Source organism: Trachypithecus francoisi, unplaced genomic scaffold, assembly GCF_009764315.1.
Source record: "Trachypithecus francoisi isolate TF-2019V2 unplaced genomic scaffold, Tfra_2.0 Lachesis_group13, whole genome shotgun sequence".
Taxonomy (NCBI): Eukaryota; Metazoa; Chordata; class Mammalia; order Primates; family Cercopithecidae; genus Trachypithecus; species Trachypithecus francoisi.
The window spans coordinates 91099463-91126908 of record NW_022681458.1 but is presented as its reverse complement, the minus strand read 5'-3'; the positions used below and the strand labels follow the sequence as shown (position 1 = coordinate 91126908).

Here is a 27446-nt window from a genome sequence, read left to right as displayed (position 1 = left end):
CCATTCTCCTGCCTCAGCCTCCCGAGTAGCTGGGACTACAGGCGCCCGCCACCTCGCCCGGCTAGTTTTTGTATTTTTAGTAGAGACGGGGTTTCACCGTATTAGCCAGGATGGTCTCGATCTCCTGACCTCGTGATCCGCCCGTCTCGGCCTCCCAAAGTGCTGGGATTACAGGCTTGAGCCACCGCGCCCGGCCCACCTTTAACTTTCAGACATGGAAAAAATACCCTAAGCAAACATACAGGGTGTTTTGGGTCAAGTTACTTCTTAGTACAAATAATACATTGTAGCAATCAATTTTTAAGCCAAATTCTTAAAATCATTCAAAAAACACTTGCAGTTTATAATTGTCAAGGCATTTATGTAATAGATAATACAACAAAACTTAGAAATAAAAAATCTCACACTATATTCCAAGTACCAAAATAAGAAAGAAATTGGCAAATTAAGAAATTATCAGTGTTGCTCAGAAACATGCCTTACTTTTACTCTGAAATTCACTTTAACTCCTTGACGTATAATTTAATGCTTAAAAATAATATAGCTAAGTTGTTTAATAGTATTTATAGAATATTACTTTTCTGGGTAGACATGTTTCACACAACAGTTTTCAATGAATGCTGAACATTCATTTGATAATTTTAATCATAATTTGACTCACTGATTAATGGATTAATAATTTATTCAGTAATTTAGATGTCATAAGAACCACTGAAAGGAATAATCTGATAGTTGCTCATTGTACAATCCTGCCCATTAGTAATACTAAGCTAAGAATCTGATAGCTATCCCACTCTGTTGAATTATGTGTTTCCATGTTTGTGATTTTGGTCAACAACAAAAAATCAATATGCAATGTCATGCTTTTTCCTTTTCCTTTTTGTTTTAAACAAGCAGCTCAATGATTTGGGAGGTTGGTTAGTACAATACAGAGAACATAGAGAGAAAGTATAAAATGGCACTGAACACCAATGCCAATACTTATCTCACTATGGTTATAATGAAGGATATTATTAATATTTGTGTTATTTTTCTCTGGAATATAAATCAATGCCATTAACTTGAACTTGAGGTATATACACAATACACACACAACCTTAAGCAAAATACTTTTCATAAGTAACATTACATTTTAAAATATTGGAAACTGAATATCTGTGCTGATTTGTATTTTGACTTAATGGAACAAGAAGAAAACAACAGTCAACTAGGGAGGGTTATACTGATAATAAAGCTCTTAAAATTCAAAATGTCTTCCTCTCCCTTTGTACTTACCACAGGCTACACAATGTCCTGAGAGGATTCATTATGAGAAAAATGTCAATCACAGCTTTAATAACTTACTTTGGAAAAAACTAATAAGAAAGTAAATTGGAAGGTGAGACGTCATCTTTGTTTTCAAATAAGTGGTCTTAATTTTTCCTCTTATAGAAAAAGTTTAAATCAGTTTATTATAAATATATCTAAACCATTAATTTTTGCAGCTTTCAGGTAAAGTCCAGCACTTCATTTATACAAAGTCTATGAGAAGAGGTCAGTAGAGATCATCTAATCTTAAGTCGTGACATCATCCATTCAAGTCCTTGGCACAATCTATAAAGAAAACAAAATCATTTGATTAAATTCTGAACTAAGAAGCTACGAACAGCAAACTAAAAGGCAGTATTTTTCATTTAGCTAAATAACAAAGATTTAAAAATCAATAATATTCAGTGCTTGGGCTGCTGCAGTGAAGCCATATTCTCATACGTAATACACCTGTGCTTTTTTTTTGTCTTTCCTCTTTTTAAGACAGGATCTCCCTCTGTCACCCAGGCTGGATTGCAATGGCACAATCAATGGCAGCCATGACCTCTGGGCTCAAGCGATCTCCCCACCTCAGCCCCCCAGTAGCGGGCAGTAAAGGCATATGCCACCACGCCCAGCTAATACATCTGTGCTCTTTTGGTTCCGTTATATCTCTAGTCCCCAGACTGCTGTCTGACACTTTTAAAAAGCTTTATAATTATACAATAAGTGCCCACAGAAAGCAACATATGTCAAAAATATATCTGGCAATATGTATCAAAAATATTTAAAATATCAATACTCTGCATCTTTTTCTACTTCCAGAAATGTATCCTAAAAAAGAAAATCAGACGTAAACATAGACTTACATACAAAACTGTTCATTAAAGTACTTTTAATAGGAAAATAATTTGTCTAGAAATACAGAAAAAAATTAATTACAAGACATTTGTATGATGAAATATGTAAAATTTTCCTTTCAAAAATGATTTCATAATTCTCATCACCAGGAAATGGAGGAAATAAAACCATTTTATAATAGGATAAAATGCTCATGATATAAATGACAAATGGCAGAATATTAAACAAAATATATATTTTGTAGTTATTAAAACAAAGTATACACATAATATGTTACAGAAATATTATAAAATGTAAGTATATAAAACTTTTGAAGGCAATAAAATTTCATATTGGTAACATCAGTTATCACTGAACAACTGGTAATTGAACATAACCCAAAATACAGAAAAGGATGTTCATTCTGGTAAAAGAAACTAAAAGTTCAGCAAAAGAGAAATGGTTGTACACATTAAGTTACAATAAAATGAAGAACTGTTAATAAGTATTAACTATTATCTATGACAAGCTTTTGTAGACATAAAAAACTGTTACAATATTAAATTTTTTTCAATTCAGATTTTTGTTAAGTATGAGTCTAATAATGTAAAAGAAGACACAAATAGAAAGAAGACAGCAATGAGGTAAATAAATGGTTGTTTTCGGGTGGTTGTCCCACACTTTTCTCCTGTGACTAGATCTGTTACTTTTAAACTACTGACAGGAAATAGTACATAAAAATAATAGATGAAGAGATTGTTTAACTCCAAACTGATAAATGAACAGTAATTACCTAATAGCAAACTAGAAACTGACTTAACACCCATTCTCTTAATTAATCTTTACAACACTGAGATCAGAATCCTTCCAATGTTACAGAGGAAATCCAGGGTTGGCAATGTTAGCAAATGGGAAAAGTGGGAGTCAAATGAAGTCACACACCGAAGTTTGTGACCTCCAATCCACTGAATCAAAACGCTAATGCATACTAAAACCAATAATTTAGATCAAGGCAGCTGAACTATAAAAAGAAAAACAGAACATTTCTCTCAAAACCAAACTCATCTACTACCTTCCTATTTTTAAAACAAAATTGTTTTATCTTTTTAAAATGAAATTGAGTTGATACCAATGATACATTTTCCATATAATTATCAAAGTATATAAATTAAATCTATGTCAATCCTAGATGACTTGTCTTTATTGCCAAATATTATAAATCCATGCTTTTGCTTGACAAAGATATATATATTAAACTATTTGACAAATATTTAACATATTTTTACTTAAATGAATACTTGGATAATTGGTATTATCTGTGATTTTTTTAATGAACAGGTTTTTTTTTTAATTAAAAAATCTTTTTTAAAGTTCTAATTATGCTCTTCCAAATGTTGGTAATAATGCCTTCTATTAAGATTTGGCTTCAATAATTCATTATATTTGGTTTACCCTTCATCGTGGTCTTGAAAGGAAAACAATTTCTCCCACTTGAGCTAATTCGTTTATACCCCACGCTTTTGTCCTTTTATAAAACCTCAAGAACCCCAAACTTAAGACCTCTATTTAGAATCCTTTATAGCTTATTTCTTTTTTCCTCTGCTTTTAAATGCAATCATGCATCATTTAATGGCAGGGATACATTCTGAGAAATGTGTCAGGTGATTTCATCACTGTGTGAACATCACAGAGTGTACTTACACAAACCTAGATGGTACAGCCTAGTATGCACCTAGGCTCTGTGCTATACAGTCTGGTGCTCCCAGGCTACACACCTACATAGCATGTTACTGTACTAAATTCTGCAGATGACCATAACCCAATAGTAAGAACTTTTGTACTGAAACATATCTAAAAATAGAACAGGTTATTGTAAACATACAGTATTTTAATTTTAAGGGACCACCGTCATATATGTGGTCTATCACTGACGAAAACATCATTATAGGGTGCATGACTGTATATACAGATCCACCATATTTTGGAAAAACAACAACAAAAATTGTACTTTATTTTGATCCGTCTTTTGCCTTTTTATCCTATTTCCAACCTCCTCTATTTCATCTGCCACATTCAAGAGTTTACAAAGCTATTTTTGCTTCCTAAAATATACCTCCTCTTTAAACTACACTTACCTCATGCCCACTCTCCCAATGCACAGAATTTGTTCTGACAAACTGGTTGAATGTACTCATTTGTTGTTAATTCAATGGCATCCTCCATCTCCTGGTCCTTGACCTTAGATTTGACAATGCCGACCACACCACTTCCTTCTTGAAATACTTTCAACTGTGGGCACTAGACAGGGCAAATTTCTACTCTAGGCACACACTTCTCTTCCAACACCTATCATTCCAGAACCAAGGACCATCATTGCTACACTCTCTCCCATTCCCTCAATCCTTCTTTTGTTTAAGTGCATCAGTTCCAACAGTCAGTAATCCCAAAGTAGTCTCAGACATAAATTATCTTTGATTTGAGCTTCTTTATGCATAAAATATCACTTACAAACAATTACTCTGTAGGACTGTTATGGGGATTAAATGAAGCACTATATGGAAAGCACTCCAGACACAGGATATGCTCAGCAAGTGTCAGGTCTTCAGTTCCACTATCATCGTAAAATGTATTTCCTAACTTCTCTAGCTGTCACTGATACTCCCATTTCTCTGAGATCCTACAGCAATTTTAACAGCTACACGCTTACATGTTCAGTAGGTTTATGTGTATTATGTTTATGTTGTTTTACTATTTACAGAACCACCCTAAAAAGTCTCTGATTATAGACATGAACTACAGCTTACGTCTGTCCCTTACGATGTTTTGTACACAAGAGCCTTAAATATTTAGGAGTTTAAAGAAGATATACATGTTTCTAAGCAAAATATAAGTTCGATAACATCTAAGAGGAAGACTTCTTACCCCTCGCCAGTTAGAGCACAGCATGCCTGGATATGCCACTGGTGATCTTTAATAGAAGTTAGCTTCAAAAACTGGGAGATTTCTGCTACAGTCATGCATTCTTTAACATCTTGTTTATTAGCAAAAATCAGCAATCCAGCTTTTCTTAGGTCCTATTAAAGCAAATAAAACTGTAAAGGCCAATACATTTTCCACATATTTTTCAACTTAATTAACAGAATCTTTTTCACAATCTTAGTAAACAAGAATTTCTCAACTATGTGACATAAAAGCATCTCATAGCGCATAGGCTGATAACACATTTTTTACACTTGTATGTGTTTACATATTTTTACATATTTCTTGTAGTCTTAGACTACCATTTTTTATGGTCTTAAGTGCTGTATTTAACAGTCATGTTTTCTGGTATATATACTACCCACTCCCTAAATCCAAAATTAGGCTTAAATGGCAAAGAACTACCTTTTAGCCTAATACTTGAGAGCTCTCCAAAATTCTACCTTGCCTATACTTTTCTGTTTTACCTTACATCACTCCTATATAAGTCCTCTGCTGTAATTAGCAACCTACCCTACTGTTCTCTACACAGTTTTGGGCACTGCCATCTCTATGTTGTTCAAATCATTTCTCTTGCATAAATTTCCTTCCCTCCAACCTCCTAAACCAGCCTTTCCCAATCATGATTCCACAAGAGAATTAAGCTCCACAGAAAACGATGAGTGACTACATTGCAATTCTTCCAATAATGTACGTAGCTAGTACCTTCTAGCTGCATAGGAAATAAATGAATTCATTACAATATATGCCTCAAAGCTTAGGGCTTAATTCTCAGTTGAAGTTCTATCCTAAACCAATCCTATTCACCCTAATTTCTGTCACTGTATATGAAGATTTCTTAGATTTGAATATGTAATATGGCCATCTTGGAGCGGCATTAAACTTATCAAGTTTCCCCAATTAGAAGTTCTTTCGCTTCAATGCTATGACTCAGAGGCAAGTTCTTTAGGCTTTCTGAATTTGTTCCTCATTATCTTTTGAGTATCTGATCTGAGCAAAACACCCACTGCATTAACCCGTTTCCAAATGTAATTGTGCACACTCCAAATAACAGGTATAATGTTTTACTCACAAAATAGGCCAAAGGTTCTTAGTCTCTTCCTGCCCCACTCCTCTCTACCTGCCAGTTTTAAAGCCAGGGACTTCCTTGACAATCTGTTTAAAATCACAGACCTTTCCCCCGAAAACGCACATATGCATATATACAAAATTTTTTAAAGTGTATGTACAATTTTAGAGTGTTAATAAATATCCTAAATTCCCTACATGGATACTGGGCCAGGAATCCATGAAGGATGTATTCAATTAGCAAATGAAATTCTCATAAAATTCTGCCTGTTATATATTAAGAGATATAAAATTAAGGTTTTGGTGCCACACTTGCAAATTTTCACAACTGTTGAATGGCATCTGTCTTCTTAGGGATTTTACTGATATATTTTGGTTTTAATAATATGTGTATGTGTTTGAATCAATAAAATCTTCAGCAGATACAAAATGACTCGTTAGAATATAGTTTTGATGATTCTGATGCAAATAAAAACATTAGTAGTGTATTTGTATTTCTTATTTGGTTAAAGGAGTTACATAAAACATTTTATATAGCAATCAAGACTAGGCCAGGTGCATTGGTTCACGCCTGTAATCCCAGCACTTTGGGAGGCCGAGGCGGGCAGATCACAGGGTCAGGAGATCGAAATCATCCTGGGTAACACGGTGAAACCCCATGTCTACTAAAAATTAAAAAAAAATTAGCCAGGCGTGGTAGCGGGCACCTGTAGCCCCAGCTACTTGGGAGGCTGAGGCAGGAGAATGGCGTCAACCCGGGAGGTGGAGCTTACAGTGAGCCGAGATCACACCACTGCACTCCAGCCTGGGTGACAGAGCTAGACTCCATATTAAAAAAACAAACAAACAAAAAAAATCAAGACTGACTTTAGTTACAGTGACCTCTGCAGGATGGTAGCTAGTAATGCTACCACAGTTTATACAGTTATCTGAATAAGTACAGTCAGAAAGGAATACTGCTACAATGTTCACAATTGAGATAAAGTATAACTTGTATACATATAGTCATTATCAAGGATATACAGTAAATATTTTTTCTTTTCTCCTAAACAGAAAATGAAACCATTAATCAGCTGGGCGTGGTGTCTCACACCGGTAATCCCAGAACTTTGGAAGGCCAAGGTGGGGGATGTCTTTGAAACCAGCCTAGCCAACAGGGCGAAACCCCGTTTCAACTGAAAACATAAATATCAGCAAGGTGTAGTGGTGTACACCTGTATTCTCAGCTACTTGGGAGGCTGAGTGATGAAAATCGCTTGAACCCAGGAGGTGGAGGTTGCAGTGAGCCAAGATAGTGCTGGTGCACTCCAGCCTGGGTGACAGAGTAAGACTCTGTCTCAAAAAAACACAAATAAAAGAAACCATTATCAATAGTTGTTACGTGGCTGAGTCAATAAGTAGATGGACTTTCCATGGGATTTAATTCCTATCTTTCTATCTTCTCAGTTTCAGTATGTCTTGCTAGTGTGTGCTGAAGTCTTACATAGGTCAAGTTTGCTAACGTTGACATATTGAAAGAACAACCTTCTGACAAATACTTGGCACAAGTTAGGACACATGGTTTATATTATTGTAAGTAATTTGTATTCATTCTTAATGATGAAATGATTTGTAGAAGCCCCTAAACTGAAAATTGAAAAATACAAAAAATAAAGCCATTTAATAAAAGGTCTCCAAACACCTTAAATCAATTTTTCTAGATCTCAAAGGTTCAAACTTTAGAGTTCTTGACTTTTAAGAAGTTATTTTATCAATTTTTAAATATTTAGAAAGAGAAGAAAATCTTCATTTGCTTTCTATTATATAACCCCAAAACCAAAATGTATACATTAGAACAGTAGAAAATAGATATATTAAATTAAGGCTGTTCATCAACTCGGCTTAACAAGGGGTCAAAGTATAACGTGAACAATGGTGATCTTTGGTACATAAGCCATTTCAAACACTTTAAAACCATTTCTGCTACAAATTTTAAGTCTAAGATATATTTTAGTTTTATCAAGGAGATGAATAACAGCAATTGCAAGACACATTTACTTAGTATCTTCTATATACCATACATAGTTGTCAATTTGTTTCTTAAAACTTCATTTGGGGGCTGGGCGCAGTGGCTCACGCCTGTAATCCCAGCACTTTGGGAGGCTGCGGCGGGCAGATCACCTGAGATCAGGAGTTTGAGACCAGCCTGGCCAACAAGGTGAAACCTCGTCTCTACTAAAAATATTAAAAAATTAGCTGGGTGTGGTGGTGGGTGCCTGTAATCTCAGCTACTCGGGAGGCTGAGGCAGAAGAATTGCTTGAACCCAGAAGATGGAGGTTGCAGTGAGCCGATAAGGTGCCACCGCACTCCGGCCTTGGCAACAGAGTGAGACTCCGTAACAAAACAACAACAACAACAACAGCAAAAACACTTCATTTGTGAAGGTAACTCCTAGAAGTTGAGTCACTCTGAATAAAATTTCAGACTTTGGTGTTTGGAACCATACTAAAATTAATGAGTTTTAAAGTTGAACACTTCATTTATGATAAAACTTTGAAAATTATTTTAAAATGTTTAGTTTTGTATTTTGCAATAATGTAAAGAATCATTATCAGCAATGACAATAAGATTTTGTTGGTTTATGTAGTATGTATGAAACATCCAGCTAACATCATGTCTACATTTATTTTTCACTCACACATTCTCACTCTTTGATCCATTTGTCTCTCTCCAGAACTCTGCCTTTTTGGCTCTTCTTGACCCTACTGAGTAGCTTGCTCAAACTCCCAACTTCATCTGTAATTCCTTTCTTCTCTGGTCATCTCCTCATTCAGTCTCCTTTCACTTTCCAACTAGGCCCTAGGCTTATGTCTTCTTTTTTCTTCTGCTAATAAAGAGTCTGAATGAGAATACTCAAGTTCAAAACCTAGATTTTAAAAAGCTAGTCAAGTCACATAACCTTTCTGGGTCCCAGTGTACTCACCCATAACAGATAAGGTTAAGTGACCTATGTAAGTTAATGCCCTCAGCTAGTAAAAATCAAAGACTTTGAACCCTGCTACTGAGCTCTTCATATACTGATCCTGCTGCATATTGGCCAATTAGAGTAAAAATCAGATAGGGTGACTACCTGTTAACAAAGTAAAAGATATAGCCCAGAGACAAATAACATTTGTATCAATTTTTCTTTTTCCAAACTCTTCATAAAACCACCCTTTGGAATAAACTGAAAAATGCTGCATTTTTGCAAAATATGAAGTTGAAAAAAAAAAAAAAAAAAAAAAAAAACCTTTGTCTTCTGCCTCTGTTATGGCTTACTGCTTGTATCCCAACTATAGAAATGGAATTTGGCAAATGAACACAGAATGGCAAGATGTATTTCTATAAATCTCCACAAGGTTTAAACACAGCTGCCGGAATTAGAGTCCAAAATAGGAAAAGGTGCATCTTAGTGGTCATAAGGAAATGAGGAACCTCAACTTACAGAACTACTTTACTAGCTTAGGTTCCCTAAAGCCCTGAAAGGTTGCCTGAAATACACAAAATTCTTAAAGCAAATCTTAAAAGCAGATCATCAAATCAATAATAAAACTAACATAAAACTTCACTACAAAGATATCCCTGTTTTCCTAAGCTTTGCAAAAAATTCCACTGAAATAAAAAAACTCTATCTAAATATTTTTTCTATTCCTATCTATAAATATGAGTTGAGAAAGTAGCTTCTGCAATATCCAAAAATACTCAAATACTGCAAAATCCAAAAATATTTTAATACTATATAAACACTGTAATATTATAGTTATGAAGTTGACTATATTATTGTTTTTTAAACTTATAGTACCATAATATTTTTCTATTTAAAAAATTTAATTTTTAAATCTATTTTTATTTCTACTTATTTATTTTTAATTTTATTTTATTGTTTGAGACAAGGTCTCACTCTGTCATTTAGGCTGGAGTGCAGTGGCAAGAGCAGCTCACTGTAGCCTTGACCTCCTGGGCTCAAGCGATCCACTTGCTTCAGTCTCCCGAGTAGCTGGGACTCCAGGTGCATGCCACCACACCTGGCTACTTTTGTTTATTTTTCGTAGAGATGGGGTCTTGCCATGTTGCTCAGTTGGTCTTGAACTCTTGGGTTCAAGTGATCCTCCCACCTCAGTCTCCTAAAGTGCTGTGATTACAAGAGTGAGCCACTGTGCCCGGCCGGTATTTTTCAAGGACTAAGAAAATGTGGCTAGTCATCTAGTTTTGTTCAGTCAAAGGGACAGTATTAGAGAAATCTAACAGCAATTACATTTAAATATTAGTCTGCTGAGTAACAATCAAGAATTGCTAAGCACCCAGGTACTTTAAAATCTCATTTCCAATGATAATCTTCTGTATAATTAATCTATTCAAAATGCAAAATGACAGCCACTTACAGCAATTACTTTTGCCCAAGAAAATTGTGAAACCAAATGTACCTAGGATAACTAAAATAAAGTTCTGCAACTTACTCCATAATCTTTCTGCTGCTTCCAGATACATTCCAAATTGGGAGATGTCAAAATAATCAAGCAGGCGTGGCCAGCAAATAACTAAATATTTTTAAAATTTTGAAATTGATAGCACCCTCATGAGAAACTAGAAAACAAAATAGCCATTCACATACCCTTCCCCATATCTAATGTAAAAAGACTACTTACTTACCTCATGCGCTAACATTTTATAGAGCTCTTCTCTAGTTACAGAAATCCTCTCTCTGTCTGTACTGTCCACAACAACTATTACAAACTAAAATAATTACAAAAAAATTATTAGTGATTATATAATTTGGTATCTGTAACATTTATAATGTGTTTATTTGATATACAGGCTATTAATATCAATAAATTGGAATCTTACGGTATTGTTGGAAAATCAGAGCTACCTATACATTGTGAAGCCAAAAGGTCTGATCGATTTTAATATATTAACTAATTTTTAGAGAAAAGAGAATATATTACTAACATTCCAATTAATATATATAACGCATGTCTGTTTTCAGTATCTTAAATGCTAATAGGCCTATATCCATCTATGTGCACTACAAATCAGTAAGAAAAACATACAATATGATCCTGAATTTATTACTTCCAGGTAGATATTATTTGTTAATATCAATCTGAAATCCTAAAAGGGCATGGGTATGGGAGTAATGTGACAGTTAAAGAAATCAATTAAAAAAAAAAAAAAATCAACCAACTGCAAGAATAAATCTCTATCTAAAAACAAGCTCTCTTCCTTACATAAGCATCACCTGCTACCTGCAAGCACAACCCCTTCATGAACTGATGAGACTGGGATCAGAAGGTGCAATGAAAGACTTGTGATTGCTGTGCAGGACTGAGCTCCACTGCACCGCTTCCTCAACTCCGTGAGCACCCAAAAGCAACAGATCAGCAGGAACAGATGGAGATTTAACTTACTCACTTTATGATAGCATTTATGATGCCCAAGTTGGTTCTGACTGCCTATTAGTAACATGCACTATTTATTTTTTGGACCTAGATCTTAATTTTTAAATAAACTCTTACGATTTTCTGGATCTTTTCTATTCTTCAGACTACATCAATCAAAAGGCAGATGTATGAGAGAACTGCGACTTTACTTCCCCTCTCACTGGACAGCTTACTGATAGGTGACTTTATCACTGTAAGGCCCATTTTATTCCAAGGTATTTTAATAAAGCTGTTAATTTTCAGAGTGTTGGCATGAATTTGAAACCTATAGCATTATGTATACAGTAGCATTTATAATCATACATAACTTCCCTTATAAAAAAAAGATTAAATGCCTAATGCAGTGTTGGGAAATCAGGTTGTTAGATACACTTAATGGTTTCTTAATGACTTAAAAGTTAGCTTTATGTACATACAAACCAGCTTTATTAACTTATAATGAACACTACAAAAACAACTGTCAGTCTTCTAATTCACAGGTCTATGCAATGAAGCACTTAAATGTCAAAGGTCTGAAATTTCCTTTGGAAAATAATGTGTAAATAAAAAGACATGATTATGTCTAAAATGCCTTATAATGAAAAGAAAAACAATTATTTAATGTGCAATTGTGTTTTGTAAAAGAAAACAGTAAAACTGGCTAGGATTCAAACCACCAAAACCCTCTCATTTGGTGAGCTAAACTCAGTCAAACATAAATAGAGAGAAATGAAATTATAAACTATGAGATGGAAGTCATTTAAAAAAAAAACTACTAAAGACAAGTTCTGGGATCAATACACAATTAAAACATAATTAACCACCAATTCTCCCTATAGAGGTTCAATGATAGTGGCCATATTAAACAATGACCCTGGAATAGGAAATCGAAGATTTTACTCTGCTTAAACTCTCTATATATTAACATACTGTGATATTGCAAAAAGATTAACTATAAGGGCTCAAATCTAGATGTTTTCCAAGCATTAAATATTGTAAGAAACATTACCTCTGTGTTAGTATAGTAAGTGTTCCAGGAAGAACGAAGAGATTCTTGGCCACCAATATCCCACATTAGGAAACGTGTATTATTAATCACTATCTCTTCTACATTACTTCCTATTGTAGGAGATGTATGTACAACTTCATTCATAGAACTGGGGGAAAAAGTTTATATATATTTTACAATTAGCACGGAAGCTAACTTGCTTGAACAATTTTTTAATCAAGGACAAATCAGCATGAACTTTTATAATGTATACCTAAGTATCTTTTTCCCACTAGTTTACAACATGAGTGAGGGTTTAAACAGGGCTAGAACTAGGTCGTAGGCTATCTGGCATATACTAGATCATTCCAGGAAACTATAAAAACAAATATTTTTCTACTTTCTTTTTTTTTTTTTTTTTTTGAGGCGGAGTCTCGCTCTGTCGCCCGGACTGGACTGCAGTGGCCGGATCTCAGCTCACTGCAAGCTCCGCCTCCCGGGTTTACGCCATTCTCCTGCCTCAGCCTCCCAAGTAGCTGGGACTACAGGCGCCCGCCACCTCACCCGGCTAGTTTTTGTATTTTTAGTAGAGACGGGGTTTCACCGTGTTAGCCAGGATGGTCTCGATCTCCTGACCTCGTGATCCGCCCGTCTCGGCCTCCCAAAGTGCTGGGATTACAGGCTTGAGCCACTGCGCCCGGCCTCTACTTTCTTTTTTTAAATGTTACCCAGGCCGGAGTGCAGTGGCGTGATCATACATAATCAGTGGCATGAGGTTCACTGCAGCCTTGACCTCCTCAATAGGATCAAGCAATCTTCTCACCTCAGTCTCCTGAGTAGCTGGAACTACAGGTGTGCACCACTACATCCAGCTAATTTTAAAATATATATATATATATATATACACACACACACATATATCTTATAAAGAGATGGCGTACCACTACATGGCCCAAGCAGTTTCTCAAAGTCCTGGCTTTAAGCAATCCTCCCACCTCTGCCACCCAAAGAGTTGGGATAAAGGCGTGAGCCACTGCATCCGGCCATATTTTTCTACTTTCTACAAACAAAAGAGCTTTAGCACAAAACAAATGGACAACTCAATGCCAACTATATGCTCAATATCATATAAATTTCTTGCTTTCTACAAAGTATTGCTGAGATTTGGCTCCAGGTTTATAGTCAACCTGCTTTCTTATAGGGTAACTTAGGTTTCATGTAATTTCTTACTGCATTCATTGATCGAATATCACCCAGGCCAAAAAAGTAACTGAAATAAAATACTTTTTAAGACAGTTAATACTTACAATTGGTAAAGAATGGTAGTTTTCCCTGCATTATCCAGCCCAACAATGATAACTTTGTGCTCTGAAATAGAGAAAACACCAGTGATTTTTTCTTCAAAAAAGGAAAAAAAAGATTAATTCGATTATAGACAAAAATATATTCCGTATTTCACCCTTCTATCTATGGCATAATTCAGTGCATGGCACTTTATACTTTCTTGGAAGTCAAAAGAACATCCTGGCAAGACCACCAGAAGTGTGCCATTATACTCATCTTCCCCATTGCCACCATTCTAGAGACAACTCTCATCTTTCCAACCTCCTCTCTATGAAGTCACAGCACTACATTTCCTCTACTCCTAGGCGAGCCTACTCTCAGTAAAGTAAACCAAATATAATCACAATGATCTACAAATGACTTAAAGTATAAATGCTTCACAATGGATTACGTCAATGAGGTTCTAACAGGAAATTTAGGCATCAACTGGGTACGTGTATATGGAGTGGAATGAGTGGGAAGGAAAAAAGGACCATTTTTTAAATCAGTAATTGTAATTTATGAGTACCTTAAAACCACAGGGCTACTGTAACATGAAAAACAAATCTAAGAACCTATGGCTATGGTGGCAGTGACTCCCTCCACCCGTTTGGCTTCTGTGGCACCACTTTCTCCAAGTTTTCTTCCTGTCTCTAGTCATTCATTTTTTTTCAGTGACTCCTCTTCCTTGGGTCTTCTTTCAAACATTCACGTTCCCCAGATGTTTTCTTGCACCCTCTTCACATTTCAGCCAGGCACTTGTAAGACCCATCTATTTCCAGGCTGTCTGCAAGCAATCCGCAAAGACAGCACAGCATGTGGAAGAAGCTAGTGTCCAAGATGGCCTCTGGATAGTCATGCCATTATGTAGCCGCCTCCTCTTCAATCTGGGCTGGCCCTGTGACTTACTTTTAACCCATAGATGCAGCAGAAATGACCAGGCATGATTTCTGAGCCTAAATCATCAGAAACATTGCAGTTGCTGCCTGGCCGTCTTGGATAAGTCCTCCTGCGGTAAGTCAGATACCATATAGCAAGCCCAAGACTGCTGTGCCTTTTAATGAGTAAGCCCAAGTTGATCATGTGGTGAGACCCTGTTGAAAGGGATGACCAGTCAGTCCCTATCTCTTCCAGCCATTCTAGCTGAGATGACAGACAGACAAGTAAAGAAGCCATCTTGGCTATACAGCCTGGTTGAACCTACAGAGTACTCTAATTTTAGCTGCTATCTGACTGCAACCAAAGGAGACTCCCCAAGGTAGAACTTCCTAGCTGAGCTCAGTCAACACATAAGAAACATGAAAAATAATAAATCATTGCTTTAAGTCATAAAATTAGAGTGGCTTACTACATAGAAACAGATAATTGAAGGAAATATTAATGGTATTATAAGACCTTGAGCAAATGACTTTTATTATTTCTCTGACCTTAAGTTTCTTCATTGTAAGATAGGGGAAATACTACCTATCACTCAGGGTTGTTTAACAATTAAAATCGCACACAGCAGTGCCTAGCACTGAAGAGGAGAGAGTTCTTAACCTGTTTTACTAGCCCAGGAAAAGATAAAAATTTACTAGAAACTGTACTTCAAATTTTGAATTTTGATCTTTTCCAAGGCTAGTGATATCCAGTACAACACTCTCAAGACACCGGGCAGTAGCAGTGAGCTGCAGCTCCCAGTCAGCCATGCAATAACAAGGGTAAACAACCAATACTGCATAATAGTATACACTGGGCTATCAGACGGTTTTGCCCAACTGGAGGCTAATGTCAGTGTGCTGAGCACATTTAAGGCAAGCTAGGCTAAGCTATGATGTTCAGTAGGTTAGATGTAATAAATATGTTTTGACTTAAGTTACTTTCAACTTACAACAAGTTTACTGGCACATAACTACATCATAAGTTGAAGGGCATCTATAAACTAAAGTTCAAGTCACTCTCCCTACATAAGCTGCACATATGTTCACAGCAAACATTTCTCTACAGCTACTCATGGTATCACAAAATGCTGGAATTATCCTAATTATCCATTTAGGGAATTAGACCAATCCTTTAAAGTCTAGCTTTCCATGTAGAATCAATTTCTCCTGCTTTCCCACACTACCTCTAATCTACCACTTATCCTAATTATTTACATGTGCACTAATCTCAGCGTAAGAAGGCATCTTCAACCATATAGAATACATAATAATCATCTTTACATTTCTAGTGACTACAACTATTCCTGGCATAAAGAAGGTACTCAATAAATGTTGAATTAATATAAGTAATAAAGGTTGAGGATTATAACACCTCAGAGTAAGATCTTTATAATTCAAATGGTAGATGTTTTCCAAATAGTTGCCACTTACCAGAGGAAATTCCTAATGATCTATAGGCACCTGCTATTATACAAAAATAGGAAGATCAAGTAAATAAAACATTTTAATACAATCCATTTTATCCAGTCATCTATTTCTTTGTAAGAAAGAGCAGGCAGCTTAGAACCACTAGGGTCCTTAAATGACATGACCACCTGTCCCTTTTGTGAGTTATTAAGAATCACTTTAAAGACCTAGGGCCCAGGCCGGATGTGGTGGCTCACGCCTGTAATCCCAGCACTTTGGGAGGCTGAGGTGTCGGGTGGATCACCTGAGGTCAGGAGTTCACAACCAACATGACCAACATGGTGAAACTCCATCTCTACTAAAAATACAAAATTAGCGGGGCGTGGTGGCACATATCCATAATCCCAGCTACTTGGGAGGCGGAGGCAGGAGAATCACTTGAACCCAAGAGGCGGAGGTTGCACTGAGCCAAGATCATGCCATTACACTCCAGCCTGGACAACAAGAGCGAAACTCCGTCTGTGGCCCTTAGTCTCCCAGATCCACAAACAATTCTGCTACTATCCCAGAATAGACAGGACTCAGAGAGGGCAATTCATGGAAATGACTAAGACATAAATAAGAACAGCAAATGAGTAACATACAATAAGACCAAATGTTTAAAAATGAGAGACAAGGGCAGTCTATCCCTGAGGAAATGTTACATGGTGGCTGAATTAAAACCAGATGATTACTTGGGAAGCATGGAATCCCAACCCAAGGAGTGTGACAGGCTGCAATGACTGATGTGAAACCTTTTTTTTTTTTGAGACAAGGTCTCACTCTTGTTGTCCAGGCTGGATTGCAGTATCACAATCATGGCTCACTGTTGCCTCAACCTCCTAGGCTCAAGCGATCCACCCACCTCAGCCTCCTGAGTAGCTGGGACCACAGGTGTGCACCACCACACCTGGATATTTTGTTTCTTTTGTAGAGATAGGGTGTCCCTATGTTGCCCAGGCCGGTCTCAAACTCCTGGGCTCAAGCAATCCTCCCACCCCAGCCTCAAAAAGTGCTAGGATTACAGGTGTGAGCCCCTGTACCTGGTCTGAATTCATCTTTAGAGCAAGGCCATGCCTGCATGAGGGCCAGGTAATCGAGTCATTGGGAAAAGGTACCTTTGCACCTACAAAGTTTTTAAATAGCGTGGCAATTCTGCCTAACTCCATTTTTCTATGTCCCAAAATTAAGCATTCCCTTTCTGATGACATAACTCCTCTACAGTTTTATTAATACAAGCACTCATAAACATTTTTAATACAACTAGAATTCATTATCAAGCTATACTCTTATCTCTGACTTGGATAAGTTTTTAGCTTCCCAGGTGAATACTGATTTTTAATCATAGCATTATCAAAATGTCAGCTTATTTTTAAGTTCCAGGAATATATCCCGCCCCGCCTCCTCTCCATTCCCCCAATGTATTAGCTACAGGCCAGAATTTAGACGGGCTTGTCAATAACAGGAAGAAAATACAATTACTCCGACAAATAAAAGAAATGGTACCCTAAAAATAGTACAAAATTAGCAGGAAAAGTCCAAAAGGAAACAAAAATATAGGCAAGAATCTATAATATATAACAATAAAGAATGAGTAAAAAATGTGTATATGTACAAATAATGTAGACAGAGACCACGAAGTAAAAAACAGTACTCTCTTAGTTTCTTACAAGGTCCTTAATCAGTTAAGGAGGTTAAACACTTATTCCAACCATGTTACCATTTTTTCAAAATAGTTTGCTACGCTTCTTTCATAGCTGCTTTCAGAGCCTGAGGTACACCATTTTGAATATTGTCACCTAATGTTGGCAAATCTTTTAAACTCTGAAGATGAACTTGACTTTAAAGTGGGAGACGAGCCACCTGATATTATCTTGGTCATAAGGTAAAAGGTATCTAAAATGAGTGCTATCTTTTTGTTAAGTGAAATATGAAGAATTATTTAAAATTTGGTTTCCAAAGAACTTCTAAAAGGAGTTTCAAAGGATACATTGAATAACAGTAGGACATATCAGTGAAAAAACTATATAGCCTCCTAAAATGATAGCTTTAAAGTAAAACCTCATCTGGCTTTAGTACAGGTATTTTTTAAAGTGGTCTCCTTACTTCAGCCATGTCCCTAGGACTTGGTTATTATGTCCTAATTCCAAACCTGGTGCTTTCTAACAGTTCTGTTAGGAAAAACTAGCCAGGCGAAAACTACTAAAATAAAAAAAAAGAGCCTCTTAGGCTGGGCGTGGTGGCTCACACCTGTAATCCCAGCACTCTGGGAGGCCGAGGCAGGTGGACCACAAGGTCAGGAGTTCAAGACCAGTCTGGCCAAGATGGTGAAACCCCATCTCTACTAAAAATACAAAAAAATTAGCCAGGCGTGGTGGCGCGTGCCTATAGTCCCAGCTACTCGGAAGGATGAGGCAGAAGAATCGCTTGAACCCAGGAGGCAGAGGTAAGATTCCTTATCATACCTGGCCACTAGCTGAACATGATCACTAAGGTAAAATTGCTCTGAACAGAACCATGTGCAACAACACAGAGACAAGTCTAAGATAAAGCAGATGGCAGAAATTACTCATTCCAGAATTTCATCTTATAACACAAGTTAGTTGCCTACTGAGGAAAGGAAAAGGTTAACTGTTTCAAGATGCATCATCTTTTACACCCACTGTATGGAATGAACTAGAGAATCAATAAGCTGAAATTAGATAACCTATCCTGTGGTGGATTAGGATTTAAACTGCTTTAAATCTTTCTTTAACAGTGCCTAGAAATAAAGAAAGCACACTGGAGAAAGAAGGTATAGTAGATGATACAGGGTAGGAATCCACATGTCTCGGCCAGGCGCGGTGGCTCACACCTGTAATCCCAGCACTTTGGGAGGCTGAGGCGGGTGGATCACTTGAGATCAGGAGTCCAAGACCAGCTCAGCCAACATGGCAAAACCCCGTCTCTACCAAAAATACAAAAATTAGCTGGGTGTGGTGGCACACACTTGTGGTCCCAGGTACTTGGGAGGCTGAGGCATGAGAATCAGTTGAACTTGGGAGGCGGAGGTTGCAGTGAGCCGAGATTGTGTCACTGCACTTCAGCCTGGGTGACAGAGTGAGACCCTGTCTCCAAAATAAATAAATAAACAGAATCCACATGTCTAGCACAGTGGAAAATGTTAATAGAGAAAAGCGCATCAGAGCCGGTGATAAGAAAGAAATGAAGCAGCTAGCCGTGGAATTTGGGCAGGGAAAGAAATCCAGTCCTGCTCTACAAAGTTAGAAATGGCTGGAAGTCCTAGTAGGTGAAAGGTTAGGTTACTGTTACGGTAGAACAGGAAAGATGAAAGGTAAAATGGCTATGAACAAGAGGAGGGAAACTAACCAAGGTCTGAAGCTTTGGAGGACCCATAACCTTCTGTCTGCACCTGAAAGTGAGTAAGTAAATTGAGGTAATATCATTAGATAAACATGATGAAAAAGGATGAGTGTGACAAAGAAAGCTAAGCCTTAGCCCAAATCTTCCCCTAACTCTTCTTGACCTACCTACTAAAATTTAGAAAAGCTGCTCTACTTGGTCTCTAGAACGTGTCATAAACTTTCCGATCATTTAATTTTGCTCAAGTCATTCTCCACACTGCAGACCTTACTCTTCTGCCTAATTTTACAAACTCAATGAATTCCTATATACTTACAAATGCATAAATATGCAACCATGCCCCCAAACTCTTAAGACCCAAGCAGATTTCCAAAGTCAATCAAGGGAAACCAAACTAATACATTTGAACATACCATATTCTTAACAAATGGTTAAAATACTTGAAAAACAAAAAGGAAGAAAGAAACTCCAATCAAACATAAACAGAACCTGGAAAATATCCCAAAAAAGCACACGTAGTCTGAGATGTCTGAAGGGCCATTCCAATGAAGAATCCATGATTGAGAGCATCTTTACCTCCTTATTCCACCCAAACACCTACAAACGACATTCATTGCCAAGTTCTAGTTGCTCTCTCCCAAGACATAGCTCTATTTGAGTTATTTTTGTGTGTGTTTTTACAATAAAGCACCAATGACTTTTTTCTTTTTTTTGAGGCACAGTCTCGCTCTGTTGCCCAGGCTAGAGTGCAGTGGTGTGATCTTGGCTCAATGAAACCTCCACCTCCTGGGTTCAAACGATTCTCCTCCTGCCTCAGCCTCTCAAGCAGCTGGGACTACAGGCAGGTGCCATCATGCCTGGCTAATTTTTTTGTATTTATTTATTTGAGACTGAGTCTCGCCCTGTTGCCCAGGCTGGAGTGCAATGGCATGATCTCAGCTCACTGCAACCTCTGCCTCCCAAGTTCAAGGGATTCTCCTGCCTCAGCCTCCCAAGTAGCTGGGCCTACAGGCATGCACCACCACACCCAGCTAATTTTGCATTTTTAGTAGAGACAGGGTTTCACCATATTGGCCAGGCTGGTCTCAAACTCCTGACCTTGTGATCCACCTGCCTTGGCCTCCCAAAGTGCTGGGATTACAGGCGTAAGCCATCTGTACATGAATCATCAGAAGTTTACCGTACCCGGCCTAATTTCTGTATTTTTAGTAGAGATGGGGGTTTTGCCATGTTGGCCAAGCTGGTCTAGAACTCCTGACCTCAGGTGATCCATCTGCCTCGGCCACCCAAAGTGCTGGGATTACAGGCACGATCTACTGTGTCCCGGCCACCAATGACCATTTTTAATAGCTTCCTAAATCTAAGACATAGCATGTAGGTCACAATGAGAACTATAAACTTATGACCAAACTCTGCAACGGGCTCAAAGACAAACATGTCAACTCAATGATAGGGTCAGATTAGTCACAAAGTTTTAAATACTAGATCAACTTTCTTTGAACATCTTTACTCTCACCACCACAACCTGTTCCTTTCATTGGCAAGAAGGAAAAGCATCTATACAAAATGTAAATTTGTAGCCAAAAAGTGCTATAATGCACTTCAAAATAAAGACCCCCTAGAATCTTAATATGCCTACTATGAGAATGTTATTATGGACAAATGTAATTAAACTTTCAGCCATTCCAACTCTTTGATGCACGCGAATCATCAGAAGTTTACTGCTTAGTATGATTTTTCTTTTAGACTATGTCACAGCATTCCTGTATTTACTCAAATAAGCCACAACAACCACACTGTTCTAATGCTTTGATGGAACTGTGAATTATCAATTAGGCTTCAATGTACCCATCAATACCTTACAGTTTTGTCATGAAAATGCTTCTTGTTCCCCTTCTCCTTCATTTCCTTTTGACGCACTCAGGCAGTCTACCAGTTCCATTCATTGCCAGTCTTTAAAAGTTAATATATACTCCCCCCGACTCATCAGTCAATAACTTAAGCATAAATAATTGTTATTGTAGAGAATTACTATCTCTGTGAATCATACATCGGAAAACACAAAAACACCAAGGAAAATAAATGGGCAGTCATCCTAATTCATCATTCTTACCTCATATCTGAACTATCGCTAAGCCCTATCAATTCTTTGTCTCTCAGAGCAAAAAATTCCATTTGTCAAGTTCACTAAAGTTCTCTCAGTCCATAGAACAGATCCTGGAATAGAGCATGAGCTTAATATTTTTCATGAATAAGTAAATCAGATCTGGAAAATATAAAGGTTAGGAGGGAGATATCTGATCAAGTCATTTTGTATTAAAAGTTCAATTTTTAAAACTTAAAAGTCTTATCAATAAAAAGAAAGTTTGAAAATAAACTTGCTATTACAGTAATGGCAAATGAAGTTTCAGGGTAATAATCAAACCTCTTTTGCACTATGAGGTTGCTGAAAAAAAAAAAGCAATGATTATACATGGCAAAATTAGAGATCCAATCAGGAGGCAGAAATCACACAATAATTTGAACTTGGAAAGTTCAACATCAAAAAAATATTACAGGGGACTGGAGTAATGAGAGACTGGCTAAAAGAGTACGGGAATGACAAACATAAGAAGCACTCACTACCCCTAAGGTTGAGATAAAGGTCCTCCTACTCCCTTCAGACTTAGATGCAGACCTCGTTGGAGGGCACAAACACTGGCTGACTGAATGGCAGAGAAGCAGCTGGTGGGACCCGCCCAAAAATCCTCCTTCTTCGGTGCTGGGAAAAACTGTTTATTGAGAGGTATTTCACTGGAGACCTTCCATTATGAAACCAACTAACACGGGTACTAGCGGACGCTGCTGGCTGCTGCTGACCACTGTGCAGTACAAGAGCTAGGCCTTGGAGAAGGTATTCATGCTACAAGCAGAGCCCATCAAGAAAGCACACTATAACTAAATACAAACACCCTTTCCTCCTGCAATGCCCCTCCAGTGCAGCCTATCAACAAAGCTTAACATTTTGCCCAATGGTAAAAGAAAAACGTTTAAAGGACCCAGCTCCACTTCCACAGAGCATGCAAAAAGGGTTTACAAATGGTCTCTGACTTGTGATATTGTAAAAGCAATACACATTCAGTAGAAACCATACTTCAAGTACCCATGTAAAGATTCTGTTTTTCACTTTCAGAACAGTATTCAGTAAATTACATGAAATATTCAACCTTTATTATAAAATAGGCTTTGAGTTAGATTTTGCCAAACTGTAAACGAATGTAAATGTTCTGAGTATGTATAAAGCAAGCTAGGCTGAAGCCATGATTTTCAGGAAGTCTGGCATACTAAACTCAATTTTTACTTACTGTGTTTTCAATTTACAGTGGGTTTACCGGGATATAATCCTATCATAAATTGAGGAGAACGTGTATTAGAAGCTAAGAGGCAAGTCTACCCCTTGGCTACTCAGCTTCCATATGTACTCTTCTCTACACATTTGAACTCCCTTATAATAATAATAATAAGCCAGAGGCAGAAGTGGCTTCCTCAGCATCAGGTTCCTGAAGCACAGGCAGCTTCTCCTGCACCCATTGATACTTACAATTCCTTTTCTAGCAACCAATCAAGAGAGCAATACAAGGCCATTAAGGAGGAAATTCCACAACTTCTTTTATAGTTCACATCAGTCAGTTCTTTTTATCTGAGTCCTTCTTATACAAAGTCCTTCTTATATGAAGTTGTGGGCAAACGTGTGTGTGTGTGTAGAACTGACTCTGGCACTAGATCTCGGTTAAAATCCAGGGGTGTGTGTGTGTGTATGTAGGAGAAATAATTCTGGCACTAGATAATCTTGGTTAAAATCCAGGTCTATCACTTTTAACTATAGTGCTTTAAGCAAGTTACCTGTTTCCTTGCCCCTGTAAAATAAGGGGAATAATATCTACTTAGTAGGGTTGTTGTGAAGAGTAAATCAACTAAGTGAAGGTTAAATCAAACAACCTGTGTGAACCTTGCACCAGTGTTAACCACTATTCTTTTACTTGTAGAGACAGTGTGAGTTAATTTCCTGTGTCCCCACACTACATGAAAGCTTCATAAAGGCAGTGGGATTTGTCTGTTTTGTCTGCTATTCCCACCACCTAGAACAGTTCCTGGACTAAATAGGTGTTTAAATATTTGTTTATTGAAAACAAGTAAACCACTGATCACAAGCTCTTCTATTAAAAAAAGTTACTAATGGCAACTTTTCGAAGTTCTAAAGACAACCTAGAGTTTAGCAACTAAAAAAGTTAACGGGGCGAGGAGGAGGGAGGAAAAAATGATGTTGATTTCTTCTTTAAAAAGACCAAAAATCAGCAGCACATTCCTTCAGTGTTTTAACTTGCCTGACTCTGGCATATACCAGTTGTATGGCCTGGGGAAAAAAAAAAATCATTCCACTTGAGCCTCAGTTTTCCCTTTTCAGGAGAAATAACGACTTCAAAACATTGTTAAAACATAAAATACAATAAAATGATTTAAATGACAGCATCTAGGATAAAGTTTGTACTCTACTAAAGCTCAGTATCATCTAAATGTGACCGCCGGTTTTTCTAGTTCGAACAGTATACAAAGAGCTTTCACTGTGCACTCAATCTGAGCTTTAACTGAAAAAGCTGTTCTCAGGGGGTTTCAGACAGAAATAGAAGATACTGCTTAAAGTTTCATCAGATGGCAAATTCTGTAATCTCCCAAAACATTCTTTCCAAGAGTTTCTATGAAAAGAATATTAAGATTGTATTCTGAATCCACTGAAGGTAAAACAAGAGCATCCAAGACATATCTAACTTAAATATGTCCTATACAGAAAAAAGCAAAAAAACAAACAAAAAAAAACCCTGCCGTGGCTAATGCCTGTAATCCTAGCACTTTGGGAGGCCGAGGCGGGCGGATCGTGAGGTCAAGAAATCGAGACCATCCTGGCCAACATGGTGAAACCCCATTTCTACTAAAAATACAAAAATTAGCTGGGCGTGGTGGCGCGCGTCTGTAGTCCAGCTACTCAGGAGGCTGAGGCAGGAGAATCGCTTGAACCCGGGAGGCAGAGGTTGCAGTGGGCCAAGATCACTCCACTGCACTCCAGCCTGGTGACAGAGCAAGACTCCGTCTCAAAAAAAAACAAAAACAAAAAAAACCCCAACAAATATCTGGCATTAAATGGTGGATATTCTGAAAAGTGACCCTATTGATAAGACAGCCACATTGTTTACCAGAAGAGAAATAATTTATTCACATTTTCACAATATTCACATCTAATTTTCTAGAACTTAACTTCATTAATTCCTCTATTAATTTCTGCCAAACTGACATAAATGTCCCGTCAAAAAGTACCACAAAATACAGGTTATAAAAACACTACTATTAGCAATTTGTAGTGATACCAGAGCACACATCCTTATTATTTACTACTCCAAGGAGCTGTTGGCAAAGTTCTCAATTATTCTTAACTTACAGAAACAAATAATTTTATCATTGACTCAAAACAGAAAGTGGTGATACCTATTTTTCTGGCAGTACTAGAGCTCAATTAACAAGCAGTCTTTCTAAACCTCACAGCAGATGAAATACTAGCTTTGCTAAAAATAATATAAAATGATGGATGTTAAAACTAGAATAGATCTTATCTACTATAAGTACCACCAGTCTTATAGCAATGTAAGTTTTAATATTTGAAATGTAGAAATAAAGTTTGCAAGATTTCTAGGCTCCACAGAACCCTGATGTTCTAGGTGAGAAAACCTAGACCAGAAAACCACAGTTTAAGTGACTGGTTCCCACTCTCTTGCTCCCAACACAAACAGCCAGTCCAGTCAGAGACAGTGCTGATTAGAACTGATTTTCTCTATATTATGAAAACTCTTATCAGAAAAACTGATACTGCCCTTTCTTTCGGTATCACGTTATCTACACATTTGTGTGTGTGTGTGTAAAAGATACATTAGGGATCACAAGTTCTAGTTATGCTTGCTTCCCCTAAGCTTCTTACAAGAGTAGCTAGTTCATGAAGGAGGTGGTTGTAGTACGTGTACATAATAGATACCAACATTCACGTAAGTCTTTATTGGAAAACTGGGATGTAACACCACCAACCAGCTTACACAAGAGAAAAACACAAACTAAGTTACTGACAGCAGGATGATGAACCACCCAACGAGTTAAAAAGAAACAAAAGTATGCCACTATATCTTAATAAGTATCCTGTCTTTGGGTTCAAATTATATTCTTTCCCCAGTTTTAGTCATTTTGTAACAAATTTTAATAAGCCTGATATGTATTTCATGGCCATGTCTGAGGTTGGCTGAACTTAAGCATCCCTATATCACACACTTTACACTTAGTAACTTGCTAGTTACCTATGGTTAACCAATGTTTCATATGGTATGTTTTTAAAACTTTCAGTGAAACACTTTAACACTTTTAACCCAGCAAAACAAACAAAAACTGTCTAAGCAAATAACCCACACGAGTAGAAAAATGACCTTAACCTTAACCTGAAACACAGGTATAATAAGTAAAACAAATGGAGAGAAGTCCATCTCAATTCAGGAGGCAGAAGAACCCCCGCTGCCCCCAACACACACAAAGAGGGATGGCAGTGGAAGGCAGGCTCATAAACCAGAGGTGTACTGGACAGGTCAAGCGATTCCTCCCGTTTTCCGCATTCTGCAACAGCGGTCGCTCAGTGGTGCGGTTAGGGCCGCAATCTATAACCTTCATTTCAGAAGACCCCAGCATTTCTATGTGGTGTCCAAATCCAATTGGTGAGCAAAGAAAGGGCTGAAAGGCCAGGCCGTGATACTCAGGGACGTTGGACGTAGGGCAAGAAACATTTTCCACTCTCAATCGAAATCGGAGCAATGGGTGTATTGCGGAAAAGACTTATTAGGAAAGGTCCCCTAAGCTGCGAGTCAGGAATCATCCCGAAGCTCGGGAGCGGGGACCGAACGGTCCCGGGCCTGTATCCGCGCAGCCTGCACCCCGCGCTAAGGCGGCGCCCGACCGCGCCGCCCACATTCCGGAAGTATTCGGAGACCCCCACCCAGCCGGCCCGAGCTGACCCTCTCCTCCACCCGTACGCCCGCGGACCGAGCTCCTCACCCTGGTGATTGAACAGTCTCCATATTCTGGTGAAGAGAATTCCCATTCTCGGGCAGCGGACCCTTCCTCCAGACACCCGGGCCGCCTGGCTTCCCCTGGCTCAGGCTGAAGGGGAGGAGAGAGACGCGTTGGAGCCTCCGCCTCTGCCGCTGTTCCCGCGCTGGTCGCGGGCCCGCTTCCAGGGAACCGGAGGGAGGCCGAAGCCCAGGCCGCCCTGCCGCGCCCAAGGCCCCGCCGCTGCCGCCGCGGCACTCGCCTGGCTCGCGGACATCGCCGCCGCGTTGTCTGCGACGAGCCTCGCGGGCCACCGTCCTCCCCCACTTCCTCTCGGGCGGCTGCGGTGGCGACAACCACGCGGGCGGGGGAGGCGAGGGGGTGGGTTTGGCGGGACGTGAGTGCGCAGGCGCGCGGCCAGAGGGGCGGAGCCTGAGAAAGGGCGCCCGCCTTGTTCTCGCTTATTTGCATAACCAAGACTGCAGAAGGCGTGGGACTTTTCTCTGGGACGGAGGCTGTGAAGGCCGCAAGTTGGGGCAGCTGGCTTCCGACTGCTTGCTGTTGCGTCCCCGAGTATTTATATTTCTTTCGAATCTCCTCCATTGCGCCATAATGTTAACATATAATTGAGTACCCCATGTCCATCCCCAACCCTTGACACACACACTACACTAAAAGTTCCA

General features: G+C 38.3%; 1 protein-coding gene across 1 annotated transcript in view; it reads right to left on the bottom strand.

Annotated features, from left to right (window-relative positions):
* The window catches only part of ARL5A (ADP ribosylation factor like GTPase 5A), a 32539-nt gene extending 5373 nt beyond the window's left edge, over positions 1-27166 (bottom strand). The window contains exons 1-6 of the mRNA XM_033231491.1: positions 26770-27166; positions 13909-13969; positions 12623-12770; positions 10844-10927; positions 5050-5201; positions 200-1593 (exon numbers count right to left, since the gene is read on the bottom strand). Coding sequence (XP_033087382.1) covers positions 1545-1593; positions 5050-5201; positions 10844-10927; positions 12623-12770; positions 13909-13969; positions 26770-26815 — 540 coding nt within the window. The 5' untranslated portion in view covers positions 26816-27166 and the 3' untranslated portion in view covers positions 200-1544. The remainder of the gene's footprint in view (positions 1-199; positions 1594-5049; positions 5202-10843; positions 10928-12622; positions 12771-13908; positions 13970-26769) is intronic.
* Positions 27167-27446: the final 280 nt, after the last annotated feature.